Raw genomic sequence first — 19580 nt, forward strand, 5'->3', positions numbered from 1 at the left:
TACTCACCTTCCTCCGCTCTGCTCCTCTCTAGGGATAATTCAGTGGGGAAACCACAGAGCCAGGTGGGACTCCCAAGTCACACATGACACGTTTGTGCCACCACCACCCATCTTCCTAGTTGATATAACATAGCCTAAACCCATCCTCCTAACTCGCCGGTTTGAAAACAAAACACGTTTTTTCCCACTGAACTCTCCCACCTTGTGTGTGTGTGTGTGTGTGTATATATATGACGTGTGTCTGACAATACAAATGTCTTTTGGAAACGTCTGTTCTGTTTCTCTTCTGATTTACTTTATTGTTTCTCTGGTCTCTCAATCTGGGGATTTAAAACGTTACAACACATACAGTACCAGTCAAAGGTTTGGACACACCTACTCATTCAAGGTTTTTTCTTTATTTTTACTATATTCTATATTGTATAATAATAGTGAAGACAGCAAAACTATGAAATAACACATGGAATCGTGTAGTAACTAAAAAAGTGTTAAACAAATCAAAATATATTTCATATTTGAGATTATTCAATGTAGTCACCCTTTACCTTGATGACAGCTTTGCACCCTCTTTGAATTGTCTCAACCAGCTTCATAACGTAGTCACCTGGAATGCATTTCAATTAGAACTTTGAAAGTTTCTTCAAGTGCATTCACAAAAACCATCAAGTGTTATGATGAAACTGGCTCTCGTGAGGACCGCCACAGGAAAGGAARACCCAGAGTTACCTCTGCTGCAGAGGATAAGTTCATTAGAGTTACCAGCCTCAGAAATTGCAGGCCAAATAAATGCTTCACAGAGTTCAAGTAACAGACACATCTCAACATCAACTGTTCAGAGGAGACTGYGTGAATCAGGTCTTCATGGTCAAATTGCTGCAAAGAAACCACTACTAAAGGACACCAATAAGAAGAAGACGCTTGGGCCAAGGAACACGAGCAATGGACATTAGACCGGTGGAAATTTGTCCTTTGGTCTGATGAGTCCAAATTTGAGATTTTTGGTTCCAACCGCCGTGCCTTTGTGAGACGCAGAGTAGGTGAGCGGATGTTCTCTGCATGTGTAGTTACCACCGTGAAGCATGGAGGAGGAGGTGTGATGGTGTGGTGGTGTTTTGCTGGTGTCACCGTCAGTGATTTATTTAGTATTCAAGGCACACTTAACCAGCATGGCAACCACAGCATTCTGCAGCAATATGCCAGTCCCACTAAGCCCAGACCAGATGGGATATCATTTGTTTTTCAACACAACAATGACCCAAAACACACCTCCAGGCTGTGTAAGGGCTATTTGACCAAGAAGGAGAGTGATGGAGTGCTACATCAGATGACCTGGCCTCCACAATCACCCGACCTCAACCCAATTGAGATGGTTTGGGATGAGTTGGACAGCAGAGTGAAGGAAAAGCAGCCAAAAAGTACTCAGCATGTGTGGGAACTCATTCAAGACTGTTGGAAAAACATTCCAGGTGAAGCTGGTTGAGAGAATGCCAAGAGTGTGCAAAGCTGTCATCAAGGCAAAGGGTGGCTTTTTGACACTTTTTAGTTACTACATGATTCCATATGGGATATTTCATAGTTTTGATGTCTTCACTATTATTATGCAATGTAGAAAATATAAAGAAAAATCCTTTAATGAGTAGGTGTGTCCGAACTTTTGACTGCTACCGTGTATACTTGATATTGTCACAAAGTAATGTATTATGTTTTGTTTAAAAAAAATATGGCATTTGTTTTATAAAACACAACATTTAGATGATACAAGACTTAAATAATTACATGTTTTTGGGCTTAAGTAAGTTATGGTTTCAAATGCTCAAAGCTAGCTGTGTAAGAATTCGATTTTTTTTTAAACAATTCACCTTTAAAATCAAATTGACTGCAACTAAATGTTTTTTTTGTTGATATTTACATCAATTTGCTAGAAAAGCTTCTGAACTCTTAACTCCCAAACTCTGTGGTTCTCTGTTTGCTTCATGTCTCTTTTACTAACGGCTTGTTTCTGCTGTTCTCCTGAAAACTGTGGAGTCTTTTTTTCTTTTTCCCCTCTCGACTGATCTTTCATTTCCTCTGCAAGCCGCTGCTGTTGCTGCTTCTACCAGTACTACCACTCCTGGCACTGGGGCTTTTCCCCCAGGTCCTGCTGCTTTCCATTGTCCCTCAGTCAACGAAGGTACAACCAACCCCTTGACAACATTTCCCTCTAACTATATACTCTCTCTATCTTCATCTTTCTTTCTCTCTCAATTTCAATTCTCTCTGTTTCTCTCTCCCCCTCCACCCTCATCTGCCATGCGCTCATCTTCCCCTAGGTCGTGTGTTGTTCAGTCTTGTCTGTTCTGGTCCGTGTCTTTTGTTCCTGGTGATTGTTTCAAGTCTGTCAGTCTTTCCTTTACAGGACCTATATTCACAAAGCGTCTTGAGTTTTTTTTTTGTTTTTTTTGTTGCCTTTTTTGTAAATCCTAATGAATAAGGCAACTGGATGCTTTGTGAATACGGTTCCAGATGTCACTGTGTATGTACTGTGTTGTGCATGCTCGTTCCGCCTGGGAGAGAACACTACCAGAGGACACAACATCAACACCTCACGCTGAGTCACAGGGACCCGCTTGGATTTTTTCTTCTCTCTTTTATGCAGTGCTGAATTTCAAGTTGTATTTTTCCAGCTGGATTTGTAGTAGCATTTTTCCAGTTGTATTTTTATTTATTTTTTAATGATCTAAACAATTTAGATTATTTAATATTTTTTTTAAATAGGAAAACTAAAATGTGGCTTTCGTTTTCTCCTTTAATCACAAGAGAACAAAGATTTTCAAGTTAATTCAATAGATTCACAGAAACATACACTTTCAGGATAAATAWTTTTTTTTAAAGGATCTGTAACATTGTCTCTGTCGATTCTAAATAGGCAAGTTCACTGATATTCGCAGTGCAACAGATTGTTGCCTTGGTCTCCTTAGTGGCCATTTATTCTTTACCAAAAGGCAGATCCGATGATATATTGGCAAATTATTAAACAATTGTTTGTTGCAATTTGTAAAAAAAAAAAAAAATCTATGTTGTAATTATTTTTCGAAGCCTTTGATTAATTAAATAATAAATTATTAGTTTTTACAAAGATGGTGACACAGATGCCCCTGACAATTTGTTGAATTCTGTAGTGAATAAATACAGTTCCTAAAGATAGTATTCAGACCCCTTATTCTATGTTACAGCCTGAATTCAAAATGGATTTCATTGAAATWGTTTTTTACCCCATAATGACAATGAAAACATGTTTTTAGAAATATCGATTTTACATAAGTATTCATACCCCTGAGTCCAATATCAGCACTTTTGGTGGCAACTAAAAAGACTCTGGCTGGACGGCCAGCTCTAGGCAAGAGTCTGGGTAATTCCATATTATTTCCCAATGATGGCGACCTCTGTGCTCTTGGAAACKTTGTTTTATACCCTTCCCCAGATATATRCCTCATCACAATTCTATCTCCGGACAGTTCCTTGGACTTCATGGTATAGATTCTGCTCTGACATGAACGGTCAACTGTGGGACCTTTATATAGGCAGGAGTGTTTCTTTCTAAATCATGTCCAAACCATTACATTTGCCACAAATGGGCTCCAATCAAGTTGTAGCGACATCTCATGGATGCTCAAAGGGAATTTAGATGCACCTGAGCTGAATATGGAGTGTCACAGCAAAAGGGGTGTGAAATACTTACGACATTTCTGTATTTCATTTTCAATTAAGTTTAGAAATGTTTGCAAATATGTTTTCACTTTGTCATTATAGGGGTATTGTGTGTGTGTGTAGTAAGGTGAGAGAGAAAAAATCTATTTAATCCATGTTGAATTCAGGCTGTAACACAACAACATGTGGAGGAAATCAAGCACTATCAGTACTTTGTGAAGGCAGTGGAAATAGTGTTTTATTAGCGTTATACATAATACAACCAAACTCAAATGAAGGTAAGTACTTATTGTATGGGGCAGCATTGGATACTACCATACGATGTTCATATACAAATACATGCTGTATGCTGTGCATCCCCCAAAATCGGCAAGATGTAATCCCCAAACCCATATATTTATATGATATATGTGAATAGGATGCATACCATTGTTCGATTATTAAATACTCTCTTCTGCATTCATATGTTATTTTGATAACATTTGAATTGTCCACAAGCTCCTGTTGCTTCCTTGCTGTTGGTTCACATGACTGTCTGAAGGTTGTAGGATATTCCGAATATTGTCTTTATTTTATGCGCCCGTGAACGGTTGTTTGGATGTGATAGTATGTGTGTACGGGTGTGAACGAGAGTGAATATTTGGTGTGCCTGTCTACTACCCTAGGTCACTGTGTTGCTCTGTGACTGCTGTCCTAACCCCTGCCCCTAGATCACGTTGTTGCTCTGTGACTGCTGTTATAACCCMTGCCCCTAGGTCACTGTGTTGCTCTGTGACTGCTGTCCTAACCCCTGCCCCTAGGTCACTGTGTTGCTCTGTGACTGCTGTTATAACCCCTGCCCCTAGGTCACGTTGTTGCTCTGTGACTGCTGTCCTAACCCCTGCCCCTAGGTCACTGTGTTGCTCTGTGTGACCTTGCGGCTGCTGTTTTAACCCCTGCAGGTTGGAGCCAGCTGGCTGCTATGCACTGTGTGATGCTGCCTGACCTGCTGGGCCTGGACAAGTTCAGACCACCTCTACTGGAGATGTTGGCACGCCGCTGGCAGGACCGCTGTCTGGAGGTAAAGATCAAAACTAGGCGGATAGGTATAATTACACTGACGCAAGGAGGTTAAATACACTGGACAGGTAGGTAATACAAGCTGGTGGCTAGAGTAGGATAATTAACACAATACTAGCGCAGGAGGCTTCCATAATCAGGAGACTGCCAGGAACACCATGCACTGTCTCTGAATAGGTAATTACACTGGCAGGACCGGCTGCTGGAAAGGTAAATACACATGGCAGAAGGTAATACACTGGCAGGACCCTAGCTGTTGGAGAGCGATTATACAACCTTAGGCACGGGTGACTATTGAGTGACTGCTGTATAGCAGGTAATATCAAACTCAGGCAGGCACCTTGCAATGTCTGGAAGCGTACAAATTATCAGGAGGCTGGAAGGTAGGATAATACACTGCTAAGCAGACTGCTGTCTGGAGGTAATACACTGGCAGGACCGCTGTCTGGAGGTAATACACTGGCAGGATCCGGCTGTTCGGGTAAACGGCTAGACCGTGTCTGGAGTAATACACTGCACTGGCAGGACTGCTGTCTGGAGGTAATACACTGCAGACCGCTTGTCTGGAGGTAATAACTGCACTGGCAGGACTGCTGTCTGGAGGTAATACACTGCAGACCGCTGTCTGGAGGTAATACATGCAGGACGGCTGTCTGGAGGTAATACTACATGGCACCGTCGTCTGAGGTAATACACATGCGTGGCAGGACGACTGTCTGAGGTAATCACTGGCAGACCGCTGTCTGGAGGTATGAACACTGCACTGGCAGGACCATGTCTGTAGGTAATGCACTGTCAGGGACCGCTGTCTGGAGGTAATACACTGCATGGCAGGACCACTGTCTGTAGGTAATGCACTGTCAGGACGCTGTCTGGAGGTAATACACTGCACTGGCAGGACCCTGTCTGTGAGGTAATGCACTGTCAGGACCGCTGTCTGGAGGTAATACACTGCACTGGCAGGACCTGTCTGTAGGTAATCGCACTGTCAGGACCGTGTCTAGAGGTAATACACTGCACTGGCAGACGCTGTCTGTAGGTAATGCACTGCAGACCGCTGTCTGGAGGTAATACACTGCTGCAGACCGCTGTCCTGGAGGTAATTACACTGCACTGGCAGGACCACTGTCTGTAGGTAATGCACTGTCAGAGACCGCTGTCTTGGAGGTAATACACTGCACTGGCAGGACCACTGTCTGAAGGTAATGCACTGTCAGACCGGCTGTCTGAGGTAATACACTGGCACTGCAGACACTGTCTGTAGGTAATAGCACTGTCAGACCGCTGTCTGGAGTAATACACTGCAGCTGGCAGGACCCGTGTCTGTAGGTAATGCACTGTCAGGACCGCTGTCTGGAGGTAATACACTGCACTGGCAGGACCCTGTCTGTAGGTATCACTGTCAGGACGCTGTCTGGAGGTAATACACTGCACTGGCAGGACCACTGTCTGTAGGTAATGCACTGTCAGGACCGCTGTCTGGAGGTAATCACTGCAACTCGCAGAACCACTGCTGTAGGTAATGCACTGTCAGGACGTGTCTGGAGTAATACACTGCACTGGCAGGACTGCTGTCTGTAGGTAATGCACTGTCAGGACCGCTGTCTGGAGGTAATACACTGCACTGATGCCGTCTGTAGGTAATACACTGCAGACTGCTGTCTGGAGGTAATACACTGCACTGGCAGGACCGCTGTACTGTAAGGTAATGCACTGTCAGGACCGCTGTCTGAGGTAATACACTGCACTGGCAGGACCGCTGTCTGTAGGTAATGCACTGTCAGGACCTCGAGTCTGGAGGTAATACACTGGCAGGACCGCTGTCTGGAGGTAATACTACTGCAGACTGCTGTCTGGAGGTAATACACTGGCAGACCGGCTGTCTGGAGGTAATACACTGGCAGCGTCCGCTGTCTGGAGGTATACACTCGCAGACTGCTGTCTGGAGGTAATACACTGCAGACTGCTGTCTGAGAGGTAATACACTTGGAGGACCCCTGCTGATCTATGAGGTAATACACTGCACTGGCAGGACCGCTGTCTGTAGGTAATGCACTGTCAGGACCGCTGTCTGGAGTAATACACTGCACTGGCAGGACCGCTGTCTGTAGTAATGCACTGCAGGACCTGCTGTCTGGAGGTAGAATACACTGGCAGGTACTCACTGCTCTGGAGGTAATACACTGGCAGACTGCTGGTCTGGAGGTAATACACTGCAGACTGCTGTCTGGAGGTAATACACTGGCAGGACCGCTGTCTGGAGGTAATACACTGCAGACTGCTGTCTGGAGGTAATACACTGCTAGACTGCTGTCTGGAGGTAATTACACTGGCAGGACCGCGTGTCTGGAGGAATGACACTGCAGACTGCTGTCTGGAGGTAATACACTGCAGACTGCTGTCTGTAGGTAAATACAGCTGCACTGCAGACCACTGTCTGTAGGTATAACACTGCACTGGCAGGACTGCTGTCTGTAGGTAATACACTGCACTGGCAGGACCGCGTGTCTGTAGGTAATACACTGCACTGGCAGGGACCACTGTCCCTGTAGGTAATACACTGCACTGGCAGGACTGCTGTCTGTAGGTAATACACTGCACTGGCAGGACCCGCTTCTGTAGGTATACACTGCACTGGCAGGACCGCTCTCTGTAGGTAATACATGCACTGGCAGGACGCTGTCTGTAGGTAATACACTGCACTGGCAGGACCGCTTCTGTAGGTAATAACTGCACTGGCAGGACTGCTGCTGTAAGGTAATACACTGCACTGGCAGGACGCTGTCTGTAGGTAATACACGCACTCGCAGGACTGCTGTCTGGAGGTAATACACTGCACTGCAGGACTTGCTGAGTAGGTATACACTGCACTGCTCAGGACGTGCTGTAGGTAATACACTGCACTGTCAGGACTGCTGTCTGTAGGTAAACACTGCACTGGCAGGAGGTAATAACACTGCACTGTCAGGACTTGCTGCTGTAGGTAATACACTGCACTGCAGCGAGGTCAATACAGCTGCACTGGCAGGGACTGCTGTCTGATAGGTAGATACACTGCAACGGCAGGAACTGCTCGTCTGGAGGTATACACTGCACTGTCGGAACTGCTGTATGTAGGTAATACAATCTGCACTGGCAAGTGAACCGTTCACTTCTATTTCCCTTCTCGCCTCACTCACCGTTATCACTCAATCTCCCTCTCCTCCCTTCCCCGTTCACTCTATCCCTCTCCTCCTCTCCCGTTCACTTCTATCTCCCTCTCTCCACTCCGTTCATCATTCCTCTCCTCCGTTCACTATATTCCCTCTCCACCTCTCCCGTTCACTCTATTCGCCTCTCTCGTCCTCTCCCGTTTCACTATATTCCCTCTCCATCTTCCCGTTCACTCTATTCCCTATCCAGTCCTCTCCGTTCACTCTTAATTCCCTCTCTATTCCTCACCCGTTCACTCTTTCCCTCTCCCCGTTCGACTATATCCCCTCTCCAGCCTCTCCCGTTCACTCTATTCCCTCTCCCTCCTCTCCCGTTCCCTCTATCCCTCTCCCGTTCACTCATTCCTCTCCTCCCTCTCGTTCACTCTATTCCCTTCTCCCGTTCACTATATTCCCTCTCCAGCCTCTCTCGCCGTTCACTCTATTGCCCTCTCCAGCCTCTCCCGTTCACTCTATTCCCTCTCTATCCTCTCCCGTTCACTCTATTCCCTCCTCGTTCACTATATTCCCTCTCCAGCCTCTCGCCCCGTCACCTCTATTCCCTCTCCCTCCTCTCGCTGTTCACTCTATTCCCTCTCCCTCCTCTCCCGTCACTCTATCCTTCTCTTCCACTCCCTATCCGCTCTCTCTCCATTCTACCGTCACTCTACTTCTCCCTCCTCCCGTTCACTCTATTTCCTCTATCCTCCTCTCCCGTCACTTCTATTCCCTCTATTCCCTCCTCTCCTTCACTCTATCCCTCTCCCTCCTCTCCCGTCACTCTATCTCACCTCTCGCAGTCCTCGTCCCGTTCACTAATTCCGCTCTCTCCTCTTCCGTTCAACTTATATTCCGTCTCCATCCTTTCTCCGTTCAACTCTATTTCCCGTCTCCATGCCTCTCCCGCTTGTCACCTTTCTATGCCCTCTCCTCCTCTCCTACCGTTCACCTCTATTTCCTCTACCCTCCTTCGTTCACTCTATACTATTCCCTCTCCTCCTTTTCCCGTCACGTCTATTCCCTCTCACCTCATCATACGTTTAAACCTCCTGTGTTGCTTGCGTTGGTAAGGTCGTGGACCTACAGACCTCAAGGGTTGTCGGTGCGATTCCTGATGGGGCCGCCCATTTGAAAAATGTCTGCACACATTTACATTTTTAAGGCGATTTGGATAAAAGTGTCTGCTAAATGACATATATGCTTTTGTTAGCTTCCAGGTTCATAACCTGTGTTTTATTAGCTTCCATAACCTGTGCGTGTCTGTCCACCAGCGTACGCACTGTGAGACTGGATTAGTACCTGTTGGGATGTCTCTGTTGTCAGCTCCTGATGTTAATATCCTKGGTCTTTCTCCACTAGGTGAGAGAGGCGGCGCAGGCCCTGCTTCTGGCTGAGCTGCGGAGGATTGGTCAGTCAGGCAGGAAGGACACCATCGACCTGTGGGCCCCATACCTGCCCCAGTACGTGGATCAAGTCAGCTCACGTAWGTCTACGCCGCTGTGTGTGTGTGTCTTTTTTGTGCCTGCGTACAGACTTTTGAGAGCGATGGTCTTTTGAGCCGGGTGTTGCGTGCAGGGATACAGTCTGTAACATCAGTGTGGGCAGTCAGAATATGAATGTGACTATCGCCAACCTCAGTCAGAGCTGCCCTTCCTTTTATCTGTTTTTAATGTGTTCTCAGTTCTTTACGACACCGTCAAACAACACCGTTATCTCCTAGTTGCTCTGCGTCCGTCAGAACAAAACGTTGTGGCATAGAGGGGTTGTGAGCTCTTTATTATGAACAACGAAGAACTGAAGAAAATGTACTAGAACACGGAACGAAAGAATGGATTGCGAGCGGCTGATCGAAGCCTTCGAATTGAGCTTCTGTGGTACGGCGTGGGTGTTGAGACGGGAAGAGGGATGTGTGTGTGTGTGTGTGTGTGTGCGGGGAGAGGGACTTGTGTTTCTTTACACACAGCTCCTGTATTGATCACACAGGTCAGATGTTATTGATAGTGGGCAGAATCAAGAGAAGCCAGGCTTCACAGCGTCACCGCTTCCCTGACGTAACACTGTATGGGACAAACACACACAATGCATGGGAAGGCAGTGTGTGGGAGTGTCACAGTGCTGTTTTGAAAGTGGACTAACTGTGTTATTGAGCTGCTGATCCACTGTGGTGTTTTGAAAGTGGACTAACTGTGTTATTTGAGCTGCTGATCCCACTGTGGTGTTTTGAAAGTGGACTAACTGTGTTGTTGAGCTGCTGAGCACTGTGGTGTTTTAAAAGTGGACTACTTGTTATTGACTGCGATCACTGTGGTGTTTTGAAAAGTGACTAACTGTGTTATTTGAGTGCTGTTGATCCACTGTGGTGTTTTGAAAGTGGACTAACTGTGTTATTGAGCTGCTGATCCACTGTGGTGTTTGTGAACGTGGACTAACTGTGTTATTGAGCTGCTGATCCACTGTGGATGGTTTGAAAGTGGACTAACTGTGTTATTGAGCTGCTGATCCACTGTGGTGTTTTGAAAGTGGACTAACTGTGTTATTGAGCTGCTGATCCACTGTGGTGTTTTTGAAAGTGGATCTAACCTGTGTATTGAACTGCTGATCCGACCCCTGATAGAGGTGAATATCTTGTTGAGTGCGTGTGTTGTGTGTGTGTGTGTCTGCTATGCGATGTGTGTGTGTGTCTGCCTATGGCGATGGAGGGTGTGTGTGTGCTGCTATGTGATGTGAGTGGCCATGCCTCTCAAAGCATTAACCAATTAGCCCCATCCCAGCCTTTAGCCTGACCACTATCAGGGTTATTATTACTGGCTAAATACATAGACAAGGTAATGAGGCTATCCCAGACAGCCAGCCATTCAGCCAGCCAGACAGCCAGCCAACCCATCACATAGAGATCTGTTCTCACATCTAAAACACAGCTGTGGAAGAACCATCACACTGCTGTGGAAGAACCCATCACATAAGAGATCTGTTCTCACATCTAAAACACAGCTGTGGAAGAACCCATCACCACTGCTGTGGAAGAGCCCATCACATAGAGATCTGTTCTCACATCTAAAACACAGCTGTGGAACCATCACCACTGCTGTGGAAGAACCCATCAATAGAGATATGTTCTCACATCTAAAACACAGCTGTGGAAGAACCCATCACACTGCTGGTGAAGAACCCATCACATAGAGATATGTTCTCTCACATCATAAAACACACAGCTGTGGAAAACCCATCAACCACTGCTGTGGAAGAACCCATACAATAGAGAATATGTTCTCACATCTAAAACACAGCTGTGGAAGAACCCATCACCACTGCTGTGGAAGAGCCCGTCCACATAGAGACTGTTCTCATTATATAATAATAGTGCACTACTTTAATACTACAGTGGGGCAAAACAAAGTATTTAGTCAGCCACCATTGTGCAAGTCCTCCCACTTAAAAGATGAAGGAGAGGCCTGTAATTTTTCATCATAGGTACACTTCAACTATGACAGACAAAATGAGGGGAAAAAATCCAGAAAATAACATTGTAGGATTTTTAATGATTTATTTGCAAATGATGGTGGAAAATAAGTATTCAGCGTTCAAGTATCAGCCCCCTTTGATTTACATATTGTTACGTTACAGCCTTTTTCTAAAAATGAATTCAATCGCTTTTTTCCCCCCTCATCAATCTACACTCGATACCCATAATGACAAAGCAAAGAAACAGGTTTTTTATAATGTTTGGAAATGTATTAAATAAAATAAAAAATGTAGTATCACGTTTCATATGTTTTCAGACCTTTACTCAGTAGACTTTGTTGTAACACCTTGGTAGAGCGATTAGAGCATCCGTCTTCTTGGGTATGAATGCTACAGCTTGAGAACACCTATATGTGGGAGTTTCTCCCATTCCTCTCTGCAGATCTTCTCAGCTCTCACTTTGGATGGGAGCTTCACTGCACAGCTATGTTCAGGTCTCTCCAGATATGTTTCGATCTGGTTCAAGTCGGGCTCGGGAGAGATGAAGGTCGAGAGCCATGCGTCCTCCGAAACCAACCAATTGCACAGCTAGCACTGCGATGCAGTCCTTAGACCACTGCGCCACCCGGGAGGTCTGACGCATCGGGTTCTTGGTCCACCTACCTGTCCGAAGGCCCGTCTCCCCGATTGCTCAGTTCGGCCGGGCGGCCAGCTCTAGGAAGAGTCTTGGTGGTTCCAAACTTCTTCCATTTAAGAAATGGATGGCCACTTGTTCTTGGGACCTTCAATGCTGTAGAAATGTTTGGTACCCTTCCCAGATCTGTGCTTCGACACAATCCTGCCTCGGAGCTCTACAGGACAATTCTCGACCTTCATGATTTGGTTTTGCTTTTGACATGCACTGTCAACTGTGTGACCTTTTATATAGACAGGTGTGTGTTTTTCCAAAATCATGTCCGATCAATTGAAGTTACCACAGGTGGACTCCAATCAAGTTGTAGAAACATCTCAAGGATGATCAATGGAAACAGGATGCACCTGAGCTCAATTTAGAGTATTTGTGATGTACTTAGGGGGTATTGTGATGTCACTATGGGGTATTGTGATGTCATTATGGGGCATTGTGATGTCATTATGGGGCATTGTGTGTAGATTGCTAAGGATATTGTTTTATTTAATACATTTTAGAATAAGACTGTAACGTAATTAAATGTGGAAAAGTCAAGGGGTCTGAATACTTTCTGAAGGCACTGTATTTGTGACTTTCAGAAATAGAGACATGGAGGCTGAAGTTAGAAACAGCTTTTGTCTGCCTGCCTGCCTCCCGAGCTGAATAATTAATGCCGAGTGGAACCCCCCCAGGGAGGCATCCTCCTCTTCCCTCCATCCCTCTCTACATTTCTCCATCCGTCCATCCCTCTCTACATTTCTCCATCCGTCCATCCCTCTCTACATTTCTCCATCCCTCTCTACATTTCTCCATCCCTCTCTACATTTCTCCATCCCTCTCTACATTTCTCCATCCCTCTACATTTCTCCGTCCGTCCATCCCTCTACATTTCTCCATCCGTCCATCCCTCTCTACATTTCTCCATCCCTCTACATTTCTCCGTCCGTCCATCCCTCTACATTTCTCCATCCGTCTATCCCTGTCTACATTTCTCCGTCCAGCCCACAGAGGATATCCTTATCCCCAACATCCACCCTGATTCTCCTCTGATGTGTGGTCCTGGAAGAGAGAGGGATTGTGCCATGTACACAACAGTGGAGCCACCAGACCACACTGACGGGACAGACACGGGTGGCTCTGGGGAACAGCTGCCATGGCAACGGACCCTTGCTGCTCAGTCTAGTGTTACCACGGGGAGGGAGAGATGGTGMAAGAGAGGGAGGGAGGGTGGGAGAGACACAGAGCGAGAGAGTTAACTTTTGTTTATTTATTTCACTTGCTTTGGCAATGTAAACATGTTTCACATGCCAATAAAGCCCCTTAAATTGAATTGAGATTGAATTGAGAGAGCTGTGGTGGCTGACCTCGGCAGGGCAACAAGGCGGCAGGGGTCAGTGAATCTGATGTCTTTTCGTTTTCCTCTGCAGCGCTCAGCGCTCCTCTCTCTGCCTCCCAAAGTGCTGTGGGATGGGTCTCATGTCTCTCTGCCTCCATTAGTGCTGTGGGACAGGTCTCTGGACTCTCTGCCTCTCAAACGCTCTGGGACAGGTCTCTGGACTCTCCGCCTCCCCAAAACGCTCTGGGACAGGTACCTGGACTCTCTGCCTCCCCAAAACGCTCTGGGACAGGTACCTGGACTCTCTGCCTCCCCAAAACGCTCTGGGACAGGTCCCTGGACTCTCTGCCTCCCCAAAACGCTCTGGGACAGGTCTCTGGACTGGGACAGGTCTCTGGACTCTCTGCCTCCCCAAAGCGCTCTGGGACGGGTCTCTTGTCCCTCTGCCTGCCCTGCTACATGGCTGTTGGCCTGGCAGCATGTATACAGGGGTTTGGTCCAGGCAGGGAGAATGTGACAGACCCCATGTAGACCAGGGTTAGAATTGACTCACAACACATTACCATTCTAATCCTGCTAGCTGTATGTACGCTACCATTCTAATCCAGCTAGCTGTACGTACGCTACCATTCTAATCCTGCTAGCTGTATGTATATATTTGCTTGGTGCAGGGACTCCAGGCTTTCATTTGAAAAAGCACCACTGGACCTACAGTACTATGCCCATAAGTGTTGGCTAGCTAGATGTCCTACCTGCTGTTAATTCTCCTCTCGTAAACTTCAGACTTCCTCTGCACTTAAGCAGATCTTTTACAGTGGAAAGGTCACTGATGCACAATGGTGTACACAAGCGCCCATGCTGAGACACACACACACAAGGCCATGCTGAGGTAGGAGAGCCTAACTAAGGCAATGAATAAGTGACCTTTTACAGGGAGGTAAATTTACAAGAGTATAACATGGAAACCAGTTTATTCCTATGAGGAGTATGTTGTTGATATGTCTTGGAAAACATAGCCATTGAATTATTTGTTATTATTGGAGAAATGTTAACCGAAAGGTTAACGGTGAGTCCTCTCTTTTATGTATTTTTATCCAGTTAATTTCTGAGAATTGTATTATATGTACACTATGTGACCAAAAGTATGTGGACATCTGCTTGTCAAACATCTCATTTCAAAATGATGGGCATTAATATGGAGTTTGTCCCTCCCTTTGCTGCTTTAACAGCCTCCACTCTTCTGGGAAGGCTTTCCACTAGATGTTGGAACATTGCTGCTATATGAAGCTCACTTGTGGTTCAGGGAAGGCTTTCCACTAGATGTTGGAACATTGCTGCTATAACAGCTCCACTCTTCTGGGAAGGCTTTCACTAGATGTTGGACATTGCTTGCTATACAAGCTCCACTCTTCTGGGAAGGCTTTCACTAGATGTTGGAACATTGCTGCTATTAACCTCATCTTCTGGGAAGGCTTTCCACTAGATGTTGGAAATTTGCTGCTATACAGCTCCACTTCTTCTGGGAAGGCTTTCCCTAGTGATGAATTGGCTGCTATAACAGCCTCCACTCTTCTGGGAAGGCTTTCACTAGATGTTGGAAATTGCTGTGGAGGACTTGCTTCCCATTTCAGCACGAGCATTAGTGAGGGGTCGGCGAGACATGATGTTGGAGCGATTAGGCCTGGCTCACAGTCGGCGTTCCAATTCATCCCAAATGTGTTCGATGGGGTGGAGGTCAGGGCTCTGTGCAGGCCAGTCAAGTTCTTCCACTCCAATCTCGGTAAACCATTTMTGTATGGACCTCGCTTTGTGCACTGGGGCATTGTCATGCTGAAACAGGAAAGGGTCTTCCYCAAACTGTTGCCACAATGTTGGAAGCACAGAATCGTCTAGAATGTCATTGTATGCTGTAGCGTTAAGAATTCCTTTCACTGGAACTAAGGGTAGGCTGGACAATAGATCGAGTCAAAATTCACCCAAGGCCGAAAAACGGCTTAAAGAACGTTGGCTAAACTGGAACACTAGCGAGAGCCAATAGCAAATGAATGCAATGGAACGTTCTCAGAGCCAGTTTTGACTGGAGTGAAGCTTAGAATAATGGCACCAAAACATGTATCCCTTTTTTATTTTACCGCAACAATCTGTTCGTCGGACGAAACTGGAAAAATAACAACTTGTGTAGAAAGTCAACATCCTCACCTCAATGGTGCCAAGTGTGTTAATGTCTGCGTAACGAGGAAGTAGGAAATAAATGGAGACTTGTGACTATTTCTGTCCGAGCGTTTGATGACAACGCGATATACACTAGTCTCTGTCTGTAGTGGTGTTTACTGAAACATCCAGTACAGTACTTGGTGAATGTGAGTAACAGTATGTCTTCTCTGTTGACATTAGCTTCAGGGTTGGGGTCAATTCCACATTCATTTCTATCTCCCTCTAAATTATATTTAATTAAAATTCCAGGTCAGTCTTTGATTTAAGAGATTATTAAATTCCTCTGAATTCCAATGTTAGGTAAATTCCCCAAATTAAATTCCCTTTTCAATATTTTTTGGTATTGTTTTATTTCGGATCCCCATGAGCTGTTGCTATAGCAGCAGCTTCTCTTCCTGGGTTCCACACAGAACATGAAACATGAGACAATACAGAACATAAATATACCAGAACAGCCTGAGGACAGAACTACATACAATATTATCCCCAACAATTCCACAAATTCCARTTTGAATTTAATTCCCTCTGGTTTTGAGGCTGATCATGTCACTGTTGAGACAGTTTGAAATTATATATGCATTAATTATATTAACTGGGAAATGTAAAAAATATTAAGTTCCATGATAATGTTTTTACAATTCCATTTAAATTACAATAAAACAAATCCAAAGTGTCTAATTCCATAACATGAAGATGTTTTAAATTCTAATTTAATTCAGTGTAAATTCTCCACTTCATAAATTGTAATTGACCCCAACCATTATTATCTTAACCATCCAGTATACAGCTTGGTGTGTTATTAAACCAGTCCTCTCTGTTACTGCAGGGCCCAGTATACAGCTTGGTGTGTTATTAAACCAGTCCTCTCTGTGTCAGTATACTACCACCAACCCAAAAGGGCCTTGACAAGTGGGAGGGCAAAGGCGGGCAGGTTGCTCGGGCAACAGATAACTCTCTCCGTCGTCCGTGCGTGTGGGGTAGATTAGAATTCTCCAGTGCCTCCAGTTCAGCAGCCAGGTCTCAGTCCTCTGGTGCTCAGCGCCCTTTGTTCAGCCGTCAGCGTATTCAATTCCCCTGCTTTCACAGCGCTACCGAGCAGCGGTCAAAAGGCTGAATGCGACTCAGGTGGGAACTGACGTAAGCGTGCTCCACTCACTGGACGGGCAGCTGGGATGAGAAGGCTACTGTGAGTGGCCAGAGGAGAAGGCTACTGGAGGCAGAGGTGAGGCTACTGAGAGGCCAGAGGAGAGGCCTTACTGTGAGCCAGAGAGGAGGCTTAACTGAGGCCAGAGGTGAGGCTACTGAGAGGCCAGAGGTGAGGCCTATCTGAGAGCCAGAAGGTGAGGCAGAGAGGAGGCCTACTGTGAGGTCCAAAGGGAGAGGCCACTGTGAGGCCAAGAGAGGAGGTTACAGTGAGGCCAGGGAAAGGCCTTACTGAGGCAGAGGAAAGGCCTAAGTGAGGGCCAGAGGAAAGGCCTAAGTGAAGGCAGAGGAGAGGCTATCTGTGAGGGGCAGAGGAGAAGGCTACTGTGAGCGCAGAGGAGAGGCTACTGTGAGGCCAGAGGAGAGGCTACTGTGAGGCAGAGGAGAGGCCTACTTGTGAGGCCAGATGACGAGGCTTACTGAGAGGGGCCAGAGGTGAGGCCTACTGAGAGGCCAGAGAGGTGAGGCATACTGAGAGGCCAGAGAGGTGAGGCAAGAGAGGAATGGCCTTATTTGTTTTGGGGGGAGGGGCCCCCAAAGGAGAGGCCTACGTGAGGCAAAGGACAGGCCTACTGTGAGGTCCAGAGGAAAAGAGGACTAACAGTGAGGCAGAGGAAAGGCTACAGTGAGGCCAGAGGAAAAGGCCTACGTGAGGCAGAGGAAAGGCCTACAGTGAGGCCAAGAAGGAGAGGCCTACTGTGGAGGCCAGAGGAGAGGCTAACTGTGAGGCCAGAGAGGACTAGTCAGAAGAGGTTAGGCGAGCAGCCAGAATGAGATAGACAAGAGGTAGAGAATAGTTTTTTGTTAAAACTTGTGAGTTTTTGTTTCTTTGCTCTATTTGGATGAATTATTTCCCTTATTTTTTTCCCCTTGTTTATTTGTCTATTTACTTGTTTACTTCCTGTTATTTCACTTGTTAATTTCAGAAGGCTATTTCACTTGTTTAATTTTCCAAGTCTATTTCACTTGTTCATTTCAGTCTTTTCACTTGTTAATTTCAAAGTCTAATTTCACTTGTAATTTCAAGTCTATTTCACTTGTTTTTCCGTCTATTTCACTTGTTTACTTCAAGTCTATTTCACTTGTTCAATTTTCAAGTCTTTTTTCACTTGTTCATTTCCAAGTCTATTTCACTTTGTCATTTCGCGAGTCTATCACTTGTTTACTTCAAGTCTATTTTCATTGTTTACTTCAAGTTATTTCAGCTGTTTACTTCAAGTCTATTTCAGCTTGTTTACTTCAGTCTATTCACTTGTTTACTTCAAGTCTTATTTCACCTTGTTTACTTCAAGTCTATTTCACGTTGTTTACTTCAAGTCTATTTCACGTTGTTTACTTCAAGTCTTTTCACTTTGTTTACTTCAAGTCTATTTCACTTGTTTCTTCAAGTCTATTTCACTTGTTTATCTTCGTCTATTTCAGCTTTTTATTCTAAAGTCTATTTAACTTGTTTATTCAAGTCTATTTACTTGTTTTATTCAAGTCTATTTCACTATGTTTACTCCAAGTCTATTTCACTTGTTTACTTCAGTCTATTTCACTCTGCTTTGACACATGTAAACATAAGCAGGGGGTGCAGCAGAGGAAGTGGATTCATTGAGATGATCCCAGATTCAGAGCGTTCAAGTGAGACAAAACGCAGAATCACCAGTATGGCCTTTTAAAATGGAGGAGTGGACAAAGATGACTCACCCTCCATCTGACGGATTAAAATGGAGGAGCGGACACACCTCCAATTCTGACTGTGGGTTAAAGAGTAATGACACCTTATAAATATCAAATATAAATTTACAATTTAGGACAGGTAAGTGTTTTGTTACAGAAATGATCTGATGATAATTAAGATGTACGGGATTTATTTGACCAGTATTATCGCAGCATAATATTCCGGTAGAGCAGGATTTGAATGTTTAGTCATAATGTTTTCTTGATCGGTGGTTAGGCTATTGCTGACGAAACTAGGCTTACAGTGAATAAGTGCATTAACTAAGATACCGTGTTTACTGAGGGTTTTTCAGTGGATTTTTATGTAAGTATGACAGCTCAGGAATAATTATTCCAGAAAAAATGGGTGATAAAGATCTAAATATGTAATGCAGCCTGATTCTGGTTTCCATGTCGTGACGTGACGTCAATCGCCGTCACATACTGCAGTAGACGGACATCATCCGCCGTCACAACCGCAGTGAGAGGAATCATCGCCGTCACATACTCCAAGTGAGTAGCGTGACGTCATCGCCGTCACAGTCGCAGTAGAACAAACGTCATCGCGTCACAATACCGCAGTAAGACGGACATACATGCCGTCACATACGCAGTAGAACGGACAAATTTCATGCCCGTCACATACCACAGTAGATAACGGACGTCATCCGCGTCAATCAATTACGCGTAGACAAACGTCTCGGCCGTACATACCTGCAGTAACGGCCAAATCGCGTCACATACCGGCAGTAGATCGGACATATCGCGTCAATCACCGCAGTAGAGGACATCATCGAGTTCGTCCACATCCGAGTAGACGGACATCATCGCCGTCACAACACGCAGTAGAACGCATCATCGCCGTCACCACCACAGTAGACGGACATCCATCGCGTCACATACCTGCAGGTAGAGGACGTCATCGCCGTCACATAACCGCAGTAGACGGACATCCATCGCCGTCACACGGCTCATACAAGGAGATTTCTCTAGGCTTTCCTCCGAGGGCTCATTTTCAAAGCCTACCAAATTATTTGTTATTTATTTTCCATTA

General features: G+C 45.4%; 1 protein-coding gene across 1 annotated transcript in view; it reads left to right on the forward strand.

The window, feature by feature from the left end:
- Positions 1-9420, forward strand: part of LOC112076075 (WD repeat-containing protein 7-like) — a gene marked incomplete at its 3' end in the record, with an annotated part of 41798 nt that extends 32378 nt beyond the window's left edge. Inside the window, exons 4-6 of the mRNA XM_024142962.2 lie at positions 2075-2170; positions 4629-4747; positions 9297-9420. Coding sequence (XP_023998730.2) covers positions 2075-2170; positions 4629-4747; positions 9297-9420 — 339 coding nt within the window. The remainder of the gene's footprint in view (positions 1-2074; positions 2171-4628; positions 4748-9296) is intronic.
- Between the last annotated feature and the right edge of the window lie 10160 nt (positions 9421-19580).

The sequence above is a fragment of the Salvelinus sp. IW2-2015 genome, unplaced genomic scaffold, assembly GCF_002910315.2.
Source record: "Salvelinus sp. IW2-2015 unplaced genomic scaffold, ASM291031v2 Un_scaffold3554, whole genome shotgun sequence".
Taxonomy (NCBI): Eukaryota; Metazoa; Chordata; class Actinopteri; order Salmoniformes; family Salmonidae; genus Salvelinus; species Salvelinus sp. IW2-2015.